The following is an 18,059-nucleotide window of genomic DNA, read 5'->3' as shown; positions in this document are numbered from 1 at the left end:
ATTCTCATATGGTAACTTTTCCACACATCTAGTCCAGTTGGTTCAACCTTTTTTAATTAGATTGTGATAAGAGAATACAGTAGTCTTCAAGCAAAAATGGGTCGTTATAAAGGAAAGGGAAAGTAGAATAAATGAGTAAGAAATATAGAAACATACTGTAAAAACTTCACAGTATGTAAAATGCAGAAAAGGAAAACAGATACAAAATGTTGGAAGAGCTCAACAGGTCAAGCACCTCATCAGAAGATAAAGATGAGAAAAATCTGATGTGGGTCTCAGACTGAGCCAGGAGAAACCATATTGGAGGATAAAGAATTGACAGAGAAATTATCCATGCATTCTGTGTCGGTCTTCAGGGAAAAGACTTAGAAACCCTTTTGGAAACAGTGGGGCAGAGCAGGTCAGAGTGAATTTGGAACCAAAAGGAACTAAATTAGTGAGAAAATATTGTGGAAATTATGAGGACTGAAAGAGAATAAGTGCCCTGAACAAGATGAGCAGGGTTTTGACTATGGAGACGATGGACACATTGGTTGTCATCTTCCAAAATTCCGGAGATACCAGACAGTTCCCACACATTGGAAAGTAGCAAATGCAATCCCAACGTGTAAGGAAGGAAGGAGAAAGGGAGATCAGGGATCTATAGAGCAGTTAGTCTGAAATGTTGGAGCCTAATAGTATTCTTTTCAAGTTCAACTTCAAGTTTGTCAGTCAACCATACACCAGAGTCCAGCCAAACGAAACAGCATTCCTCTGGGGCCAAGGTCCAACACACAGCACACTGCACACACAATACATATCGTTATGATGGCAGAAAAACATACACTCACAAAATAATTGAGCCCAAGTCTCTGGGCGTCTCGGCCTGTAGGTTGATGGTGCATAGATCTTGTCCTGGAGCCATGTTTCTGCAAGAATGAACACGTAGCAGTCCCTCATCATGCAGTTGTGCAGCCGCAGATGAACGCAACCCAGCCTGTCTTCCACCGAGCAAAAACTGGAAAGCAGCACCCAGAGGAAAGGCCAGCCTCCAGCCCAGCATGGACTCCAACACTCTCCCACACCCCCTCCAGTGTCTCCTTCTGCAAAGAGCGACTCCGTGGCATGAGGGCCTGATCCATGCAACAACCGAGGCCACCCGGCTCCCCGACCATCCGTCTCACCAATGAACCAGTGAACCGGACTTGTAGTATTCTACATGGCCAATATCCAGCTGTGTCCTAAGAAAAACATCCAAGTCAACCATTGTCACCGTTTGTTGGGCCGCATAGTGCCTCTGGTGCCTTCCTCCTTGGGTAGCTGTAGCGGGCAACGGCACGGTGTGTAACAAATTCAGCTCCACTGCCACCGAGCAGCTCACCAGTCTGGCAGGCCTGCAGCATTTGATATTCTTAATATCCACAATATCTTGCAATCGCACAAAAGATGCAAAGGACGAACAATTACACCTTTGTTTGAGCCCGGAAAGACCAAAGAGACCGAGTGCACCGCCATCTTCCCTGAGGTGTCTCCATCGTAGGCCTTTGGGCACTGAGCCAATGTGGGGCCTCCTAAAGAAATCCACCTCACCCTCTGACTCCCTCTAACACAGAACCACCACATTAAGGTTATTAGCGCACTGAGGCAGAACAAGGTAAAACAATAGCAATGCAGAATAAAGTGTAACAGCTGCAGAGAAAGTGCAGTGCTGGTAAACAAGAAGGTTCAAGGTCATAACAAGGTAGATTGTAATGTCAAGGCTCCATCTTATCATACTAGGGAAACTAGGGAATGATCATTAGATCAGGATAAAAACTACCCTTGAGCCTGATGGAATGTGTTTTCAGCTTTTTGTATCTTTGGCCTGATGGAAAAGGACAGAAATGACCATGACAGGTGGGTGAGGTCTTTGATTTTGTGGGGTGCTTTAGTGAGGAAGCAAGCAGTGTAGACAGAGTCCATGGAGGAGAGGCTGCTTTCCGTGATCTTCTGAGCTCTGTCCATAATTCTCTGCAATTACAAGCAGTCATGAATTTGTGGATGGCTACATACGTGAAACCAGAGACCTTTACAGGTAGCATCGTGGTTAGCGGAACACCTTACAGCAACTGGGTTCAATTCCTGCCGCTGCCTGTAGGAATTTGTACATTCTCCCCGTGACTGTGTGAGTTTCCTCCGCGTGGTCCGGTTTCCTCCCACAGTCCAACGACGTACCAGTTGGTATGATAATTGGTCATTGTAAATTGTCTTGTGATTAAGTTAGGATTAAATTGGAGGATTGCTGGGCAGCGAGGCTGAAAGGGCTGGAAGGACCTTGTTGTAGCTCAATCAATCAATCAATAAATAGTTCTGAGTACATCTTGTGTTCAGTGCTCTAGTGCTCTTCTGGACTGTGAACTGAATGACAAGCTCACTTGTTGTTTCCTCAATGAATGAATCTTGCCAATCACAAACAAGAGATGCTGGAAAGTAGGAGGCATGGGATCCAAGGGGACATTACTTTGTGGTACCAGAACTGGCTTGCCCACAGAAGGCAAAGAGTGGTTGTAGACGGGTCATATTCTGCATGGAGGTCAGTGACCAGTGGTGTGCCTCAGGGATCTGTTCTGGGACGCCTACTCTTCGTGATTTTTATAAATGACCTGGATGAGGAAGTGGAGGGATGGGTTAGAAAATTTGCTGATGACACAAAGGTTCAGGGTGTTGTGGATAGTGTGGAGGGCTGTCAAAGGTTACAGCGGGACATTGATAGGATACAAAACTGGGCTGAGAAGTGGCAGATGGACATCAGCACAGATAAATATGATGGCAGAATATATTATTACTGGTAAGACTCTTGGCAGTGTGGAGGATCAGAGGGATCTTGGGGTCTGAGTCCATAGGACACTCAAAGCTGCTACGCAGGTTGACTCTGTGGTTAAGAAGGCATACGGTGCATTGACCTTCATCAATTGTGGGATTGAGTTTAAGAGCTGAGAGGTAATGTTGCAGCTATATAGGACCCTGGTCAGACCTCACTACTGTGCTCAATTCTGGTCACCTCACTATAGGAAGGACATGTAAATCATAGAAAGGGTGCAGAGGAGATTTACAAGGATGTTGCCTGGACTGGGGATCATGCCTCATGAAAATAGGTTGAGTGAACTCGGCCTTTTCTCCTTGGAGCGACGGAGGATGAGAGGTGACCTGGTAGAGGTGTATAAGATGATGAGAGGCATTGATCATGTGGATAGTCAGAGGCTTTTTCCCAGGGCTGAAATGGCTAGCACGAGAGGGCATAGTTTTAAGGTGCTTGGAAGTAGGTACAGAGGAGATGTCAGGGGTACGTTTTTTTTTATAAACACAGAAAGAGGTGAGTGTGTGGAATGGGCTGCCAGCGGCTGTGGTGGAGACAGAAACGATGGGGTCTTTTAAGAGACTCCTGGATAGGTACATGGAGCTTAGAAAAATAAAGGGCTATGGGTAAAGCCTTGGTAGTTCTAAGGTAAGGACATGTTCAGCACAGCTTTGTGGGCCGAAGGGCCTGTATTGTGCTGGAGGTTCTCTATGTTTCTATGTTTCTATGAAATCCAGAGTAACACGCACAAAATGCTGGAGGAACTTAGCAGGCCAGGTAGCACCTGTGGAAAAGAATAAACAGTTGATGTTTTGGGCTGAGACCCTTCATCAGGACTCAGCCAATCTAGCTTGTGTTTTACTTAAACACACAGGATCTCTCACCTACGTTTTTGTACATTACTTTGATATCTGGTGGGTGAGGTGAAAGGTTGACTGTTATTAGTGTTCAGAGGGACATGCGCATCCCCGTATACGAAGCATTGAAAGAGAGTATAAGTACAACAATAAATAAGGTAGACATATTTTATATAGGTTTTTATTTCAAAATAACTTGAGTGCAAGAACAGAGGTGTTTTGCTCCAGTTGGTGAGAGTGAACATGGTAAACTGACCAGATTGTACATTGGCCTCGCATCCTGTCCTAGTGCAGAATGTACTTGTGATAGACGGTGTACAATGAACATTCACCAGTTTGATTCATGGGAGTGTTGGTTTGTTGCAGGAGGAAATATGAATCCCGAGTATTCTTAACAGTTGAAGCACAAGCAATGATCTAATGAAATCATCTTTTTTATGGGTCTTAACAATGTATAGATATCTGGATAATGTGTCTTCTGGCAGGGATATCCTGATATGAAGTCACAATCCCAGAATGAAGGGCCGGACATTCAGGATGGAGATGGGAGGAAATCTCTTCACCTCACAATTTGTGAGTGTTAGAAGATTTTTATATGTTAAGGAGGAGTAAAATTGCAGCCAGGACTTGTTAAGAGGCTGGGCAGGGGTTGGAGGATGAATGGCCTTCTCCAGCTTTTATTTCTTATGCTGCAATGTTCTCATACTGTGCATTTCTGATGTCCAAGAGGCTATCTATGGTTGCTTGCATTGGCCATACAGTCCCAGTACCACAGGAACCAGTATAGCTGCTCACACTGTCCCATTACTATAGGATGCAGTATAGTTGCTCATATTGTCCCATTACAGACTCAGTACTACAGGAGCCAGTATAATTGCTCACACTGCACACATAAAAAATGCTGGTGAATGCAGCAGGTCAGGAAGCATCTATAGGAAGAGGTACAGTCGATGTTTTGGGTCGAGACCCTTCGTCAGGGTCTCGGCCCGAAACGTCGACTGTAAGTCCTGTCGCAGGGTCTTGGCCCGAAACGTCAACTGTACCTCTTCCTATAGATGCTGCCTGGCCTGCTGCGTTCACCAGCAACTTTTATTTGTGTTGCTTGAAATTCCAGCATCTGCAGATTCCCTCGTAATTGCTCATACTGTCCCATTACGGTCTCAGAGTCCCATTACAGTCCCAGTACTACTGGAGGCAGTATAGTTGTTCACCCTGTCCCATTATGGTCCCACTACTACAGGAGCCAGTATTGTTGCTTACGCTGTCCCATTACTGTCCTAGTACTGTAGAAGCCAGTATAGTTGCTCACACTGTCCCGTTACGGTCCCACTACTACAGGAGCAAGTATAGTTGCTCATACTGTCCCATTGCAGAATCAGTACTACAGGTGAGTATAATAGCTCACACTGTCCCATTACAGTCCCAGTATCACAGGCACCAGTATAGTTGCACACACAGTCTCATTACAATCCCGGTAACAACAGGAGACAGTATAGTTGCTCACGCTATCCCATTACAGTCCCAGTACTACAGGAGCCAGTATAATTGTTCACACTGTCCTATTATAGTTCCAGTACTACGGAAGCCAGTATAGTTTCTCACATTGTTCCATTACAGAGCTAGTACCACAGGAGCCAGTACAATTGCTCACACTATCCCAGTGCTGCAGGAGACAGTAGAGTTGCTCACACTGTACCATTATTGTCCCAGTACTACAGGAGCCAGTTTAATTGCTCACACTGTCCCATTACAGACCTCGTACTACAGGAGCCAGTATAATTGCTCTCATTGTCCCATTACAGGACCAGCACTATAGGAGCCAGTATAATTGCTCATACTGTTCCATCACAGCCCCAGTACCACAGGTGCCAGTATAATTCCTCACACTGTCCCATTACAGTGCTGCAGGAGCCCCTATAATTGCTCACACTGTCCCATTACAGTCCCAGTACTACAGGAGTGAATATACTTGCTCTTACTGCCCCATTATGGTCCAGTACAACAGGAGCTTGTGTAGTTTTCACTCTGTCCCATTACGGTCCCAGCTCTATGGGAGGCAGTATAGTTGCTCTCACTGTCCCATTACAGTCCCAGTACTGCAGGAGCCAGTATAGTTGCTCACACTGTCCCATTATTGTCCCAGTACTATAGAAGCCAGGATAATTGCTCACACTGTCCCATTACAGTCCCAGTACTGCAGAAGCCAGTTCAGTTGATCTAACTGTCCCATCACAGTCCCATAACTAGGGGAGCCAATATAGTTGCTCACACTGTTCCATTACAGACCCAGTGCTACAGGAGCAAGTATAAGTTCTCATACTGTCCCATTATGGTCACATTGCTACAGGAGCCAGTATAGCTTTCATAAGCAAACATGAGGAATACTGCAGATGCTGGAAATTCAAGCAACACACATCAAAGTTGCTGGTGAACGCAGCAGGCCAGGCAGCATCTCCAGGAAGAGGTACAGTCGATGTTTTGGGCCGAGACCCTTCGTCAGGACTAACGGAAGGAAGAACTAGTAAGAGATTTGAAAGTGGGAGGGGGAGGGGGAGATCCAAAATGATAGGAGAAGACAGGAGGGGGAGGGATGGAGCCAAGAGCTGGACAGGTGATTGGCAAAAGGGATATGAGAGGATCATGGGACAGGAGACCCAGGGAGAAGGAAAAGTGGGGGGGGGGGAACCCAGAGGATGGGCAAGGGGTATAGTCAGAGGGACAGAGGGAGAAAAAGGAGAGAGAGAGAAAGAATGTGTGTATATAAATAAATTACGGATGGGGTACGAGGGGGAGGTGGGGCATTAGCAGAAGTTAGAGAAGTCAATGTTCATACCATCAGGTTGGAGGCTACCCAGACGGAATATAAGGTGTTGTTCCTCCAACCCGAGTGTGGCTTCATCTTTACAGTAGAGGAGGCCATGGATAGACATATTTAATTCCACATCCCAGTCCCATTCTGATATGTCTATCCATGGCCTCCTCTACTGTAAAGATGAAGCCACACTCAGGTTGGAGGAACAACACCTTATATTCCGTCTGGGTAGCCTCCAACCTGATGGCATGAACATTGACTTCTCTAACTTCCGCTAATGCCCCACCTCCCCCACGTACCCCATCTGTTATTTATTTATATACACACATTCTTTCTCTCTCTCTCTCTCCTTTTTCTCCCTCTGTCCCTCTGACTATACTCCTTGCCCATCCTCTGGGTTTCCCCCCTCCCCCTTTTCCTTCTCCCTGGGCCTTCTGTCCCATGATCCTCTCGTATCCCATTTTCAAATCTCTTACTAGCTCTTCTTTCAGTTAGTCCTGACGAAGGGTCTGGGCTCGAAACGTCGACCGTACCTCTTCCAAGAGATGCTGCCTGGCCTGCTGCATTCACCAGCAGCTTTGATGTGTGTTGCATAGCTTTCATACTGTCCCACTACATTTCCATTACTGAAGAAGCCAGTATAGTAGCTCACACGGTCCCATTATTGTCCCAGTACTACAAGAGCCATTATAGTTGCTCACACTGTCCCATTACAGGCCCAGTACTACAGGAGCCAGTACAATTGCTCACACTGACCCATCACAGCCACCACACTACAGGTGCCAGTATAATTCCTCACTGTCCCATTACAGTCTCAGTACTACAGGAACCAGTATAGTTGCCCACAATTTCCCATTAATGTCCCAGTACTGCGGGAGCCAGTATAGTCATTCTCACTGTCCCATTACAGTCCCAGAACTAAGGGAGCCAATATAGTTCCTCATACTGTCCCATTACAGACCCACTACTACAGGAGCCAGTATAGTTACTCACACTGTCCCATTATGGTCCCAGTACTGCAGGAGCCAGTATATATGCTCTCACTGTCCCATTACGGCCCTAGTACTACAGGAGCCAGTATGGTTTTCATACGGTCCTATTACGTTTGCAGTACTACTCGAGCCAGTATAGTTGCTCACACTTTCTTATTACGGTCCCAGTACTACAGGAGTGTATAATTGCTCACACTTTCCCATTACGGTCCTAGTAGTACGAGAGCCAGTATCATTGCTCACACTCTCCCATTACTGTCCCAGTACTACAGGAGCCAGTACAGTTTTCACACTGTCCCATAATGCTCCCAGTCCTGCAGAAGCCAGTATAGTTGCTCACACTGTCCCATTACGGTCCCAGTACTACAGAAGCCAGTATAATTGCTCACACTGTCCCATTACAGTCCTAGTACTGCAGGAGTCAGTATAGTTGTTCATGTTTTGGCACTGCAATTCCCTTACCAGTGTCATCCACGGCTGCTTAGCCTTGATTTGGTTTCTTTATATACTGACTGCCATCACCCAGTGTGAGGAGGTCTCACAGACCTGTTTGCTGGAAATGAGCACAATCACGAGTGACCAGCTGAAATGACATGGAATTGGAGATACACAGTAGTGATTGAAACATACAGTGACAAAGAACAGGGTCATTGCAATTGCTCAGAAATCAACTGCAAAATGAAGAGAAATTGAAAATGAATTTAAAAATAGAGTTGCTGGGCAATTATATGCAGGATAATGTTTGAAAAAGGCAGAGATTATTCATCTTTAGTTATCCACTATTAGGGGTATGCATCAATTATCTATGGACAATATGTATCTGAGATAATCCAGCTACAATGAAGCATCAGCGCAGTATATCCATGTGTACCTGAGATCATTTTGAGCCTGGGCCAGTTCTGGGTTCGTGTGTAGCTCGGGTGCCTGATGATAGGGTCAAGTGGTTGGGCATGATCAGGAGCAGTGAGCCTGACACAGCCTCATTTTGTGCTTCCAGATGTGGAAAGGGACAGCAAACACCACGAGGTTGTTCATATGGAGTTAAATGGTCGCTACCAACTGGATTTCAAGGCTGCAGCGAACCTCTGCCATTCCTGCGGGGCCACCTTAGCCACACTGGAACAGCTGAAGAGGGCGCACGCAGTAGGCTTTGAAACGTGCAGGTAAGCAGGGCTCGGGTGGAAAAGGGAACCATCTTTGTATCAGGATAGCGCAGTCACACCGACCCCTGCTGGTGAACGAAGGGATTGTCAGTGACAGCTTGTGAAAAGCAGCAGGGTTACTGGACTGTGCCAAGCATACACGAGAAGATTACCAGCTCCAGCATCACGCAGTTCCTATTGGAGTCAGAGAGCTGTACACCATAGAAACAGATCCTGTGTCCCACCACACCTACGCTGACAATCGTGCCTATCTATACCAATCCAACTTGCCCGCACCAATTCCAGGTCCTTTTATGCTTTGCTCATCATCCAGGCACTTACCAAAACACTTCTGACTGTTCCTGCTTCCCCCTGACCCACCTCCCACCACCTGGCTGCTCATTCCAGATAACAGCTACTCTTTATGAAAACCCTGACCCTTCAGATCTGCTTTAAACCTCCCCCCCTCATCATTAAGGACCCTCAACATCTGGGACATGCCCTCTCTTCATTAGTACCAATGGGGGGAGGAGGTACAGAAACCTGAAGCTCACACACGAGGGAGAACAGCTTCTTCCTTGTTGCCATCACGTATCTGAATGGTCCATGAACCCACGCACACTACCGCACTATTCCACTGTCACATTACATATTTATTTATTGTATTCTATAGTCATAATTTCAGGTCTCGCACTGAACTGCTGCCACAAAGCAACAAACTTCAGGGCATAAACTAGTGATAATAAACCTGGCTCTGATTCTGACTAAACTTATGGCTCTTAGTCCCACCCGATGGGTTAAGGTTAGGCTTAGGCTCCCTCACTGGGCCCAGCCTAATAAACAGTTTTCACGCTGAATTGACAGCTCCTAAGTAATGGTCACACCAGATGGAAGGAAACAGTCCCAAAGAGTGCAGAGGGTTTTTTACCCTACCATGCCTCAACCGTGTGCAAATCCAGAGATAGACATAAACACAAAATACCTCAGTGGCTCTGCCTGCTTCAGCAACTCCATCAGTCATCGTCCCCCTGCATTTTAGAGATCTTATCAGCACAGCGGTCTGAATCATCTCAGGCCCCTTCCCTTAGAGTTACAATAGCAACTGTTTCACACGCTCAGTTCCTGGCGCTGTACTTAAAGTGAAGGAGGGAGTTCAGCATCTGAATGGAACCCTAAAATCCCTTGTCACCATGATCGGAGAGAGAGGGGGCGGGGGGGGTGGAGAGAGAGAGGGAGAGGGGAGAGAAATGGAAGGAGAGGAATTAAGAGGTGGGGAGAGATGAAAGATGGTGTAAGGAAAAGGGGGAGTGAGAGAGGGAAAAGAACAAAGAGGGGAAAATAGATGATGGGGGGAAAGGGAAAGAAAGAGCGGAGGAGAAGGATAGTGAGTGGAGGAGAGGGGCAGGAAGCAAGAGGGAGGTTGAGGGTGAGAGAGAGAGAGGAAGAAATAAGGAAGAAAATATTGAACAAAGAAGAGAAGGGGGGGGGAGAAAGAAATAGAAATTTCAAATAGTAATTTATTAAGCCCATCTCCCCTACTGGGACATAGGGTGCTGTCAGTATCTGGTCAGAATCCTCTGTCCCGGGTCAGTCTATCATGTTAACCCCTGGTATAATCCATCTTCTTGCTGCCAGCTTCAAGGTCACATCGCCAAGTGTTCTTTGGCCAACCTCTCTTCCTCTTCCCATGTTAGCATTTGCCTGGTGATGTTGGTACATGGCTTGTGCAGCTAACAATGTTACCCTAACTCTATTCACACGCTCAGCCCTTCCCCCCATTTGGCAGTGCCCACGTGCCCCAGCGCCTCAGGTTTCCGTGGCGACACATGGACCGAGGGTTCAGTTGACAGGTGAGGGGTGAGGGATGAGGGAGGTGGGGAAGGCTGTGGGTGAGTTGCCCACAGTGACACTGCATTAAGTGTTGCTTTGCCTTGTTGCTCAGGTATGGCTGGATCCAGGAGCAGTTGGTCGCCCTCCCTCGGGTGCAAGCTCACCCCTCCTGTGGGAAAAACATCACCGGGGTCTACACCATTTCAAGACCACTGAGCTCAAAGTATGACGTCTTCTGCTATAAAGGTGGGTGATGACTTTTCCGCAAAGGTATCTGAAAGGGAAGCTCAGCTCATCGTCAAAAGGGAGCTGAGATAGATTCCATTATGAAATAGCCTGGTGGAGTGACTCACTGATTCCAAAGAGATGGGGCGAGAGGGCTCCATTTACAAAGGGATTTAATGTAAAGGGAATGAGGGGGGGCAGTCATTTTAAAGGGATCCAATGAACAGGGTCACTGGTTATTAAGAGTTTTGTTTGGGGGCACTCACTCATTATAAAGGCACCTGTTAAAAGAAAATCCTTCTTACCACAGATCCATTGCAGACTGTCCTGGTGTACAGGGGTCTGATAGGACCATTCTCTCACTTTAAAGGGATCTGATGCAGAGACTCCCTCACAAAGGAGGGATACAACAAGGTGACTGTTTCAGGATAGAGAGGGAGGAAGAGACAGCATAAAAGGATGTGATGGAGAGAGGGGGTGTAATAGTGTGATGGGGGTCGAGTTGGGGAAACATTCTCCGTATTAGTGTAAAGCTATTGAAGATCTGTTCTTAGATGAATAATAATTATTCACCCCTTCAGAAATGTAAGCGGCTCATTCTGTGTGTACTGGGAGGCAGGGGGCTGAAGAAACTCTGTGCATGTGTGTATCTGTACGTGTGTGCAGAGTGCGTGTGTAAATTTGTGTGTGTGTATATTTATGTATGTATATATCTGTGCATGCGTGTGTGTGCGTGTGTGTGTGTGTACGTGTGTGAGTGTGTGTGTGTATGTGTGTGTGTGAGTGTGTGTCTATGTGTGTGGCTTTGTGTGAGTGTGTGTGTGTGTGTGTGTGTGAGTGTGTGTCTATGTGTGTAGCTTTGTGTGAGTGTATGTCTGTGTGTGTGTGTCAGTGTGTGTGTGTCTTTGTGTGAGTGTGTGTCTGTGTGAGTGTGTGTGTATGTGTGTCTTTGTGTGAGTGTGTGTCTGTGTGTGTGTGTGAGTGTGCGAGTGTGTGAGTGTATGTGTGTCTTTGTGTGAGTGTGTGTCTGTGTGAGTGTGTGTGTGAGAGTGTGTGAGTGTGTGTCTCTGTGTGTGTGAGTGTGTGAGTGTATGTGTGTCTTTGTGTGAGTGTGTGTCTGTGTGTGTGTGAGTGATGAGTGGGGTGTAGACTTGGTGTGGGTAGGGTCAGAGGTGGGTGTATTGGGCTTGTGGGCAGACTGGAGTGTGGATATCAACACTGAACAGTGATTTTCTATCACTCAGATGACAAAAACTGCACCTTGGAGAATTCACCAACAGACATATCTACTGTTCCACCCCACCCAGCGGAAATTGGGAAACAGAACTTTCCAGCCCTCTCACAGAACAGGATGTCCACCAGTTTACCGACCGTCACAGGTACCTCTGGAACTTGAACTTCTCTTTCAGATATTCCTGATTCCCATTGCCTGTGACTGCCGAGCATCGTGGATTACGGGAGTCTGTCATTCTTTCCATTATTATGTAGCGCATCTAAAATTTCATTCACCACATCTTGCCAGTCAGATGCAGATTTGAAATGTACAGTATGAGGGTGGAGCCACAAACAGAATGGTCCAAAATGATCTGCTGTGTGTAATGGACATTGTTAATTGTTTAGAGACAGGTTCATCTGCTATGTGTACAGTGGAGAAGATATGTACAGGTACCTGTGTGTGTGTGTGTGTGTGTGTGTGTGTTTGTCAGTAAGGAATATTCCCTTTCAACAGTACCATCCCATCATCTATATTGATTAATAATATCCATTATCCATGTAACAGATCACATTCATCTATAATGTAAAGAGACACATCGACCTGCTCACTCTGATCCCCCCCATGTATAAATACTGGTCAATATCAACCCTAGCTCTTCTGTGACATGTATAATAGACGACTGGCCACTATGATCCAACACTGATCTGTTGTTTTGGTATGTACACTCACAATGGCATGCAAAAGTTTGGGCACCCCTGGTCAAAATTTCTGTTTCTGTGAATAGACTTTTTTATTTCCATCTTTTTCAGTTTCAAAATAACAAAAAAAGAAAAGGGCACGAAACAAAAGTTTGGGCACCCTGCATGATCAGTACTTAGTAACACCCCCTTTGGCAAGTATCACAGCTCGTAAACGCTTTCTGTAGCCAGCTAAGAGTCTTTCAATTCTTGTCTGGGGGATTTTTGCCCATTCTTCCTTGCAAAAGACTTCTAGTTCTGTGAGATTCTTGGCCTGTCTTGCATGCACTGCTCTTTTGAGGTCCATTGTGGATTTTGAGGTGTGTTTAGGATCATTATCCTGTTGTAGAAGCCATCCTCTTTTCATCTTCGGCTTTTTTAAAGATGGTGTGATGTTTGCTTCCAGAACTTGCTGGTATTTAATTGAATTCATTCTTCCCTCTACCTGTGAAGTGTTCCCTGTGCCACTGGCTGCAACACAAGCCCAAAGCATGATTGATCCACCCTCCCGCCCCATGCTTAACAGTTGGAGAGGTGTTCTTTTCATGAAATTCTGCACCCTTTTTTCTCCAAACATACTTTTGCTCATTGCAGCCAAAAAGTTCTATTTTAACTTCATCAGTCCACAGGACTTGTTTCCAAAATGCATCAGGCTTGTTTAGATGTTCCTTTGCAAACTTCTGACACTGAATTTTGTGGTGAGGACGCAGGAAAGGTTTTCTTCTGATGACTCTTCCACAAAGGTCATATTTGTGCAGGTGTCGCTGCACAGTAGAACAGTGCACCACCACTCCAGAGTCTGCTAAATCTTCCTGAAGGTCTTTTGCAGTCAAACGGGGGTTTTGATTTGCCTTTCTACCAATCCTATGAGCAGGTTGCTCGGAAAGGTTTCTTGGTCTTCCAGATCTCAACTTGACCTCCACCGTTCCTGTTAACTGCCATTTCTTAATTACATTACAAACTGAGGAAAAGGCTACATGAAAAAGCTTTGCTATCTTCTTGTAGCCTTCTCCTGCATCACTTATTTTAATTTTCAGAGTGTTAGGCAGCTGCTTAGAGGAGCCCATGGCTGCTGATTGTTGGGGCAAGGTTTGAGGAGTCAGGGTATTTATAAAGCTTTGAAATTTGCATCACCTGGCCGTTCCTAACAATGACTGTGAACAAGCCATAGCCCTAACAAGCTAATTAAGGTCTGAGACCTTGGTAAAAGTTAACTGAGAGCTCAAATCTCTTGGGGTGCCCAAACCTTTGCATGGTGCTCCTTTCCTTTTTTTCACTCTAAAATTGTACAAAACAAAAATAACACACTAATCTTGCTTAAAATGTGAAAAGAATGTTTCATCTTTAACTTTATGACTTTTGGAGATCAGTTCATCTTCCACTCACTTAGCTATTCACAGTAACAGAAATTTTGACCAGGGGTGCCCAAATTTTTGCATGCCACTGTAGGCATGCAGACTTACAAAGACTGTAGGTTGTGTACAACAGTTGTACAGACACACCATGTTAGTGGTTTAGTGTCAAAGGCAACGTTGCCTCATGGTGATTGAGTCTGTGTGGCAGAGAGAATGCAGGTATCATGTTTGTGAATAAAGAAAATGAGAGACATACAGCAATTGCGCCTGTGTGGTTTCTTTGGAAGGATTAGCAAGGAGTTTCAGCAATGATAGGGTCTATGTAATGAAAAATACAAACACACAGTGACTGACATTTGTGCGTAATGGGCACACTAGGTTCAAAGGGATTGAGTTCAGTGAAATGATTATTACAAACACACAGCGAAGTGATTAGTCTGTAGTAGGAACTACAGGCACACAGTGATAGTGGTTTGTGTCTAGTGGGAACTACAAGCACACAGTTATACTGGTTTCTGTGTAGTGGGTACAACAGACACACAGTGATAATGGTTTCTGTGTAATGAGTACAACATACATGCACATAGTGATTTGTGTGCAATGAGTACAACAGTCACAGATTGATGGGGTTTGTGTGTAATGAGTACAGCAGACACAGAGTGATGGGGTTTGTGTGTAATGAGTACAGCAGACACACAGCGATAGTGGTTTTTGTGTAATGGGTACAAAAGAGGCACAGTGATAACGGTTTCAGTGTAGTGAATATGACAGTCAGAGAGTGGTAGTGGCTTGTGTGTAATGAGTACAGCAGTCACGCAGTGACAGTGGTTTGTGTATAGTGAATACAACAGTCACACAGTGATACTGGTTTGTGTGTAGTGAATACAACAGTCACACAGTGATAGTGGTTTGTGTGTAGTGAATACAACAGTCACACAGTGATAGTGGTTTGTGTGTAGTGGGTATGACAGTCACACAGAGTTAATGGTTTCAGTTTAGTGAGTATGACAGTCACACAGTGATGGTGGTTTGTATGTAATGGGTACAACAATCAAACAATGATAGTGGTTTCTGTGTTGTGAGTACGACAGTCACACAATGATGGTGGTTTGTGTATAATGAGAACAACAGTCACACAGAGACAGTGGTTTGTGTGTAATGGGTATAATAGACACACAGTGATAGTGATTTGTGTGCAGTGGGTACACCAGACACACAGTGACAGTGGTTTGTGTATAGTGAGTACAACAGTCACACAGTGATAGTGGTCTGTTTGTAATGGGTACAACAGATGCACTGTGATAATAGTTTTTGTGTAATGGGTACAACAGTCACACAGTGATGGTGGTTTTTGTGTAATGGGTACAACAGAAACACAGTGATAGATTAGATTAGATTATGAAGACATGCAGTCCTCTTTTATTGTCATTTAGTAATGCATGCATTAAGAAATGATACAATATTTCCTCCGGTGTGATATCACAAAACACAGGATAGTGGTATGAATTTAGGGGCATTTATAGATGCACAATGATAGTGCTTTCTACATAGTTTCTATTACAGACGCACAATGATTATAGTTTTCTCTGTCCTAGGCACTAGAAGCACACACTGATAGTGGGTTGTGTGTAGTGAGCATGACAGACGCACAGTGACTGTGGTTTGTAGGTAATGAGTACTACAGAGCCATAATGATAACCACGCACACAAAATGCTGGAGCAACCTAGTAGGCCAGGCAGCATCTGCGGGAAAGAGTACAGTCAATGATTCAGGCTGAGACTCTTTTCAGGACTGGAGAAAAAAGCTGAGCTGTGGCTTTAAAAGGTGGGCGAAAGGAGAGAGAACCACCAGGTGACAGGTGAAACCTGAACAGGGAGAGGTAAAGTGAAGAGCTAGGAAGTTGATTGGTGAAAGAGGCAGAAGGCCATTAAACAAAGAAAAAGGGGAAAAGGGGACGGGCAATAGTAAAGGGCAGGGGCTTTACCGGAAGTTCGAGAAATCAGTGTTCATCCCATCAGGTTGGAGGCTACCCAGATGAAATATAAGATATTGCTCCTCCAACCTGAGTGTGGCCTCATTGCAACAGTAGAGAAGGCCATGGATCGACTGGGAGTGGGAAGTGGAATTAAAATGGGTAGCCATGGGTGATCCCACTTTTTCCAGCAGACGAAGTGTTGGTGCTAGGCAACATGGTCTCTCAATCTACATTGGGTCTCCCCAATATACAGGAGGCCAACCCAGGAGCACAGGACACAGTAGATACACCAACAGACTCATAGGTGAAGTGTTGCCTCGCCTGGAAGGACTGTTTGGGGCCCTGAATGGTAGTGAGGGAGGAGGTGTAGGGGCAAGTGTGGCACTTGTTCTGCTTGCAAGGATAAGTGCCAGGAGGGAGATCAGTGGGGAGGGATGGGGGGGGGACGAATGGACAAGGGAGTTGCATAGGGAACGATCCCGACAGAAAACAGGAAGTGGTAGAATCCCATTAGAGATGGTGGAAATTGTGGAGAATTATGTGCTGGACGCGGAGGCATGTGGGGTGGTGCGTGATTCCTCTTCCCAGTCCCATTCTCCAGCATTTCTGTGTGCGTTGCTTGAATTTCCAGCATCTTCAGATCTTCCCTTGTTTGTGTTGGATTAAGACAAACAATGATATTGGTTTGTGTGTCACAATAGGGTGCTGGGAACGGACCCAATTGCAAGACACAGACACTGAAGTACAAGGAACAGGACTTGACTAGAGTAGGGACGTGACAGGATTCAGGCAAGGAGCAGGGACAAGAACGCAGAGTTGGGCTAGGGAGAGTGGGACCAGGACTAGGAACCATGGACTAGGAGACAAGGCTTGGACTCCGAGCCCGAGACTGGACGAGGACCCAGAACCTGGGTCTTACCTCGGGCTCTGACTCCAGAACCAGGCAAGGACATGACATGACTTGCGGCTGGGGTCTAGGGTCTTGAGCTCGGCTGCGGGATCCTCGAGGCTTGGGATCTTGGGTCTTGAGCTTGGCTGCGGGATCCTCGAGGCTTGGGTTCTTGGGTCTTGAGCTTGGCTTGGGGTCTTCACCTTGAAATGCGGAGGCTGATAACTCGGAGACTGGAGCTGAGAGGCAGACTGGGAACTGAACATCATCATAGAGCCAGGACTTATCCTTCAACGAGCCAGGACTCATCTTTAACACAACACAAACATGAGACAGGACAGAACATAGACAGAGCCGGGACTTACCTTACAACAAGCTGGGACTCAACTTCATCTCCACACCAAGGTGGGACGGATCTCTCCATCAGGTAATGGCAGAACGGCCAGACTTACCCAACAGAGGCGAGGACAAGACAAGACAGATCCCCCTGCAGGGCAACGGCAAAATGGCCTGGCTTACCCCACAGAGGCAAGGACAAGAAGAGACAAACACCAAAGAACAACAGACAGTTCCATCTCTGCTCCGGGGAAACTCTGAGTCTCAATTTGGCCAGCAACCTCAGCTGGCTATGGAAACAGCTGAATCCATACCACAAAGACCACTCCAACGAGTGGCAACAAGGCTCCATGAAGCAGTGGTCCTCCAACCAGGTCTAGAGATCACGAATGGTTTCACTAGCTTTCCATCAGCAAGTTGTTCCAAGGGGAACTGACAAGACAAACCAGCAGCCCACACTCAATCCCAAGGCTACTTATATTGCAAGGCCAAAGATGGGAATCAGATGCCTATGATTAAGTCAAACAAGGGACAGCTGGAAGACCCAGAGTCCTGAGTCCACGGACCAGACCGTGAACCCGAATGCAGATTTCACGGACCGGACCATGACAGTACTCCCCACCCCTGTATGGGAGCCTCCGGGGGACTGAAGAGGCTCTCCAGGACTAAGGACAACTTGGGCGGGTGGGTGGGAGGTTTTGACACTAGGGAATCCTAGATGGCGAGAGTTCATCTCCGGTGTCTGTGTCGCTGGGTCCATGGTTGGCTGGTTTGTTCCGTCTCAATAGGGTGCTGGGAACGGATCAATTGCAAGACACAGACACTGAAGTACAAGGAACAGGACTTGACTAGAGTAGGGACGTGACAGGATTCAGGC

The 18,059-nt window shown here is 46.2% G+C and overlaps 1 protein-coding gene across 2 annotated transcripts in view; it reads left to right on the top strand.

Moving 5' to 3' along the window:
* The window catches only part of LOC134354315 (mucin-2-like), a 94,583-nt gene that overhangs the window by 11,432 nt on the left and 65,092 nt on the right, over positions 1–18,059 (top strand). For both annotated transcript variants that reach the window (XM_063063242.1, XM_063063241.1), the window contains exons 2-4: positions 8,474–8,639; positions 10,561–10,694; positions 11,918–12,052. In XM_063063242.1, the coding sequence (XP_062919312.1) occupies positions 8,474–8,639; positions 10,561–10,694; positions 11,918–12,052 (435 nt within the window). The remainder of the gene's footprint in view (positions 1–8,473; positions 8,640–10,560; positions 10,695–11,917; positions 12,053–18,059) is intronic.

Source organism: Mobula hypostoma, chromosome 11 (assembly GCF_963921235.1).
Source record: "Mobula hypostoma chromosome 11, sMobHyp1.1, whole genome shotgun sequence".
NCBI lineage: Eukaryota > Metazoa > Chordata > Chondrichthyes > Myliobatiformes > Myliobatidae > Mobula > Mobula hypostoma.
Note: the sequence above shows the minus strand (reverse complement) of the source record. Positions and strands in the feature narration are given on the sequence as shown.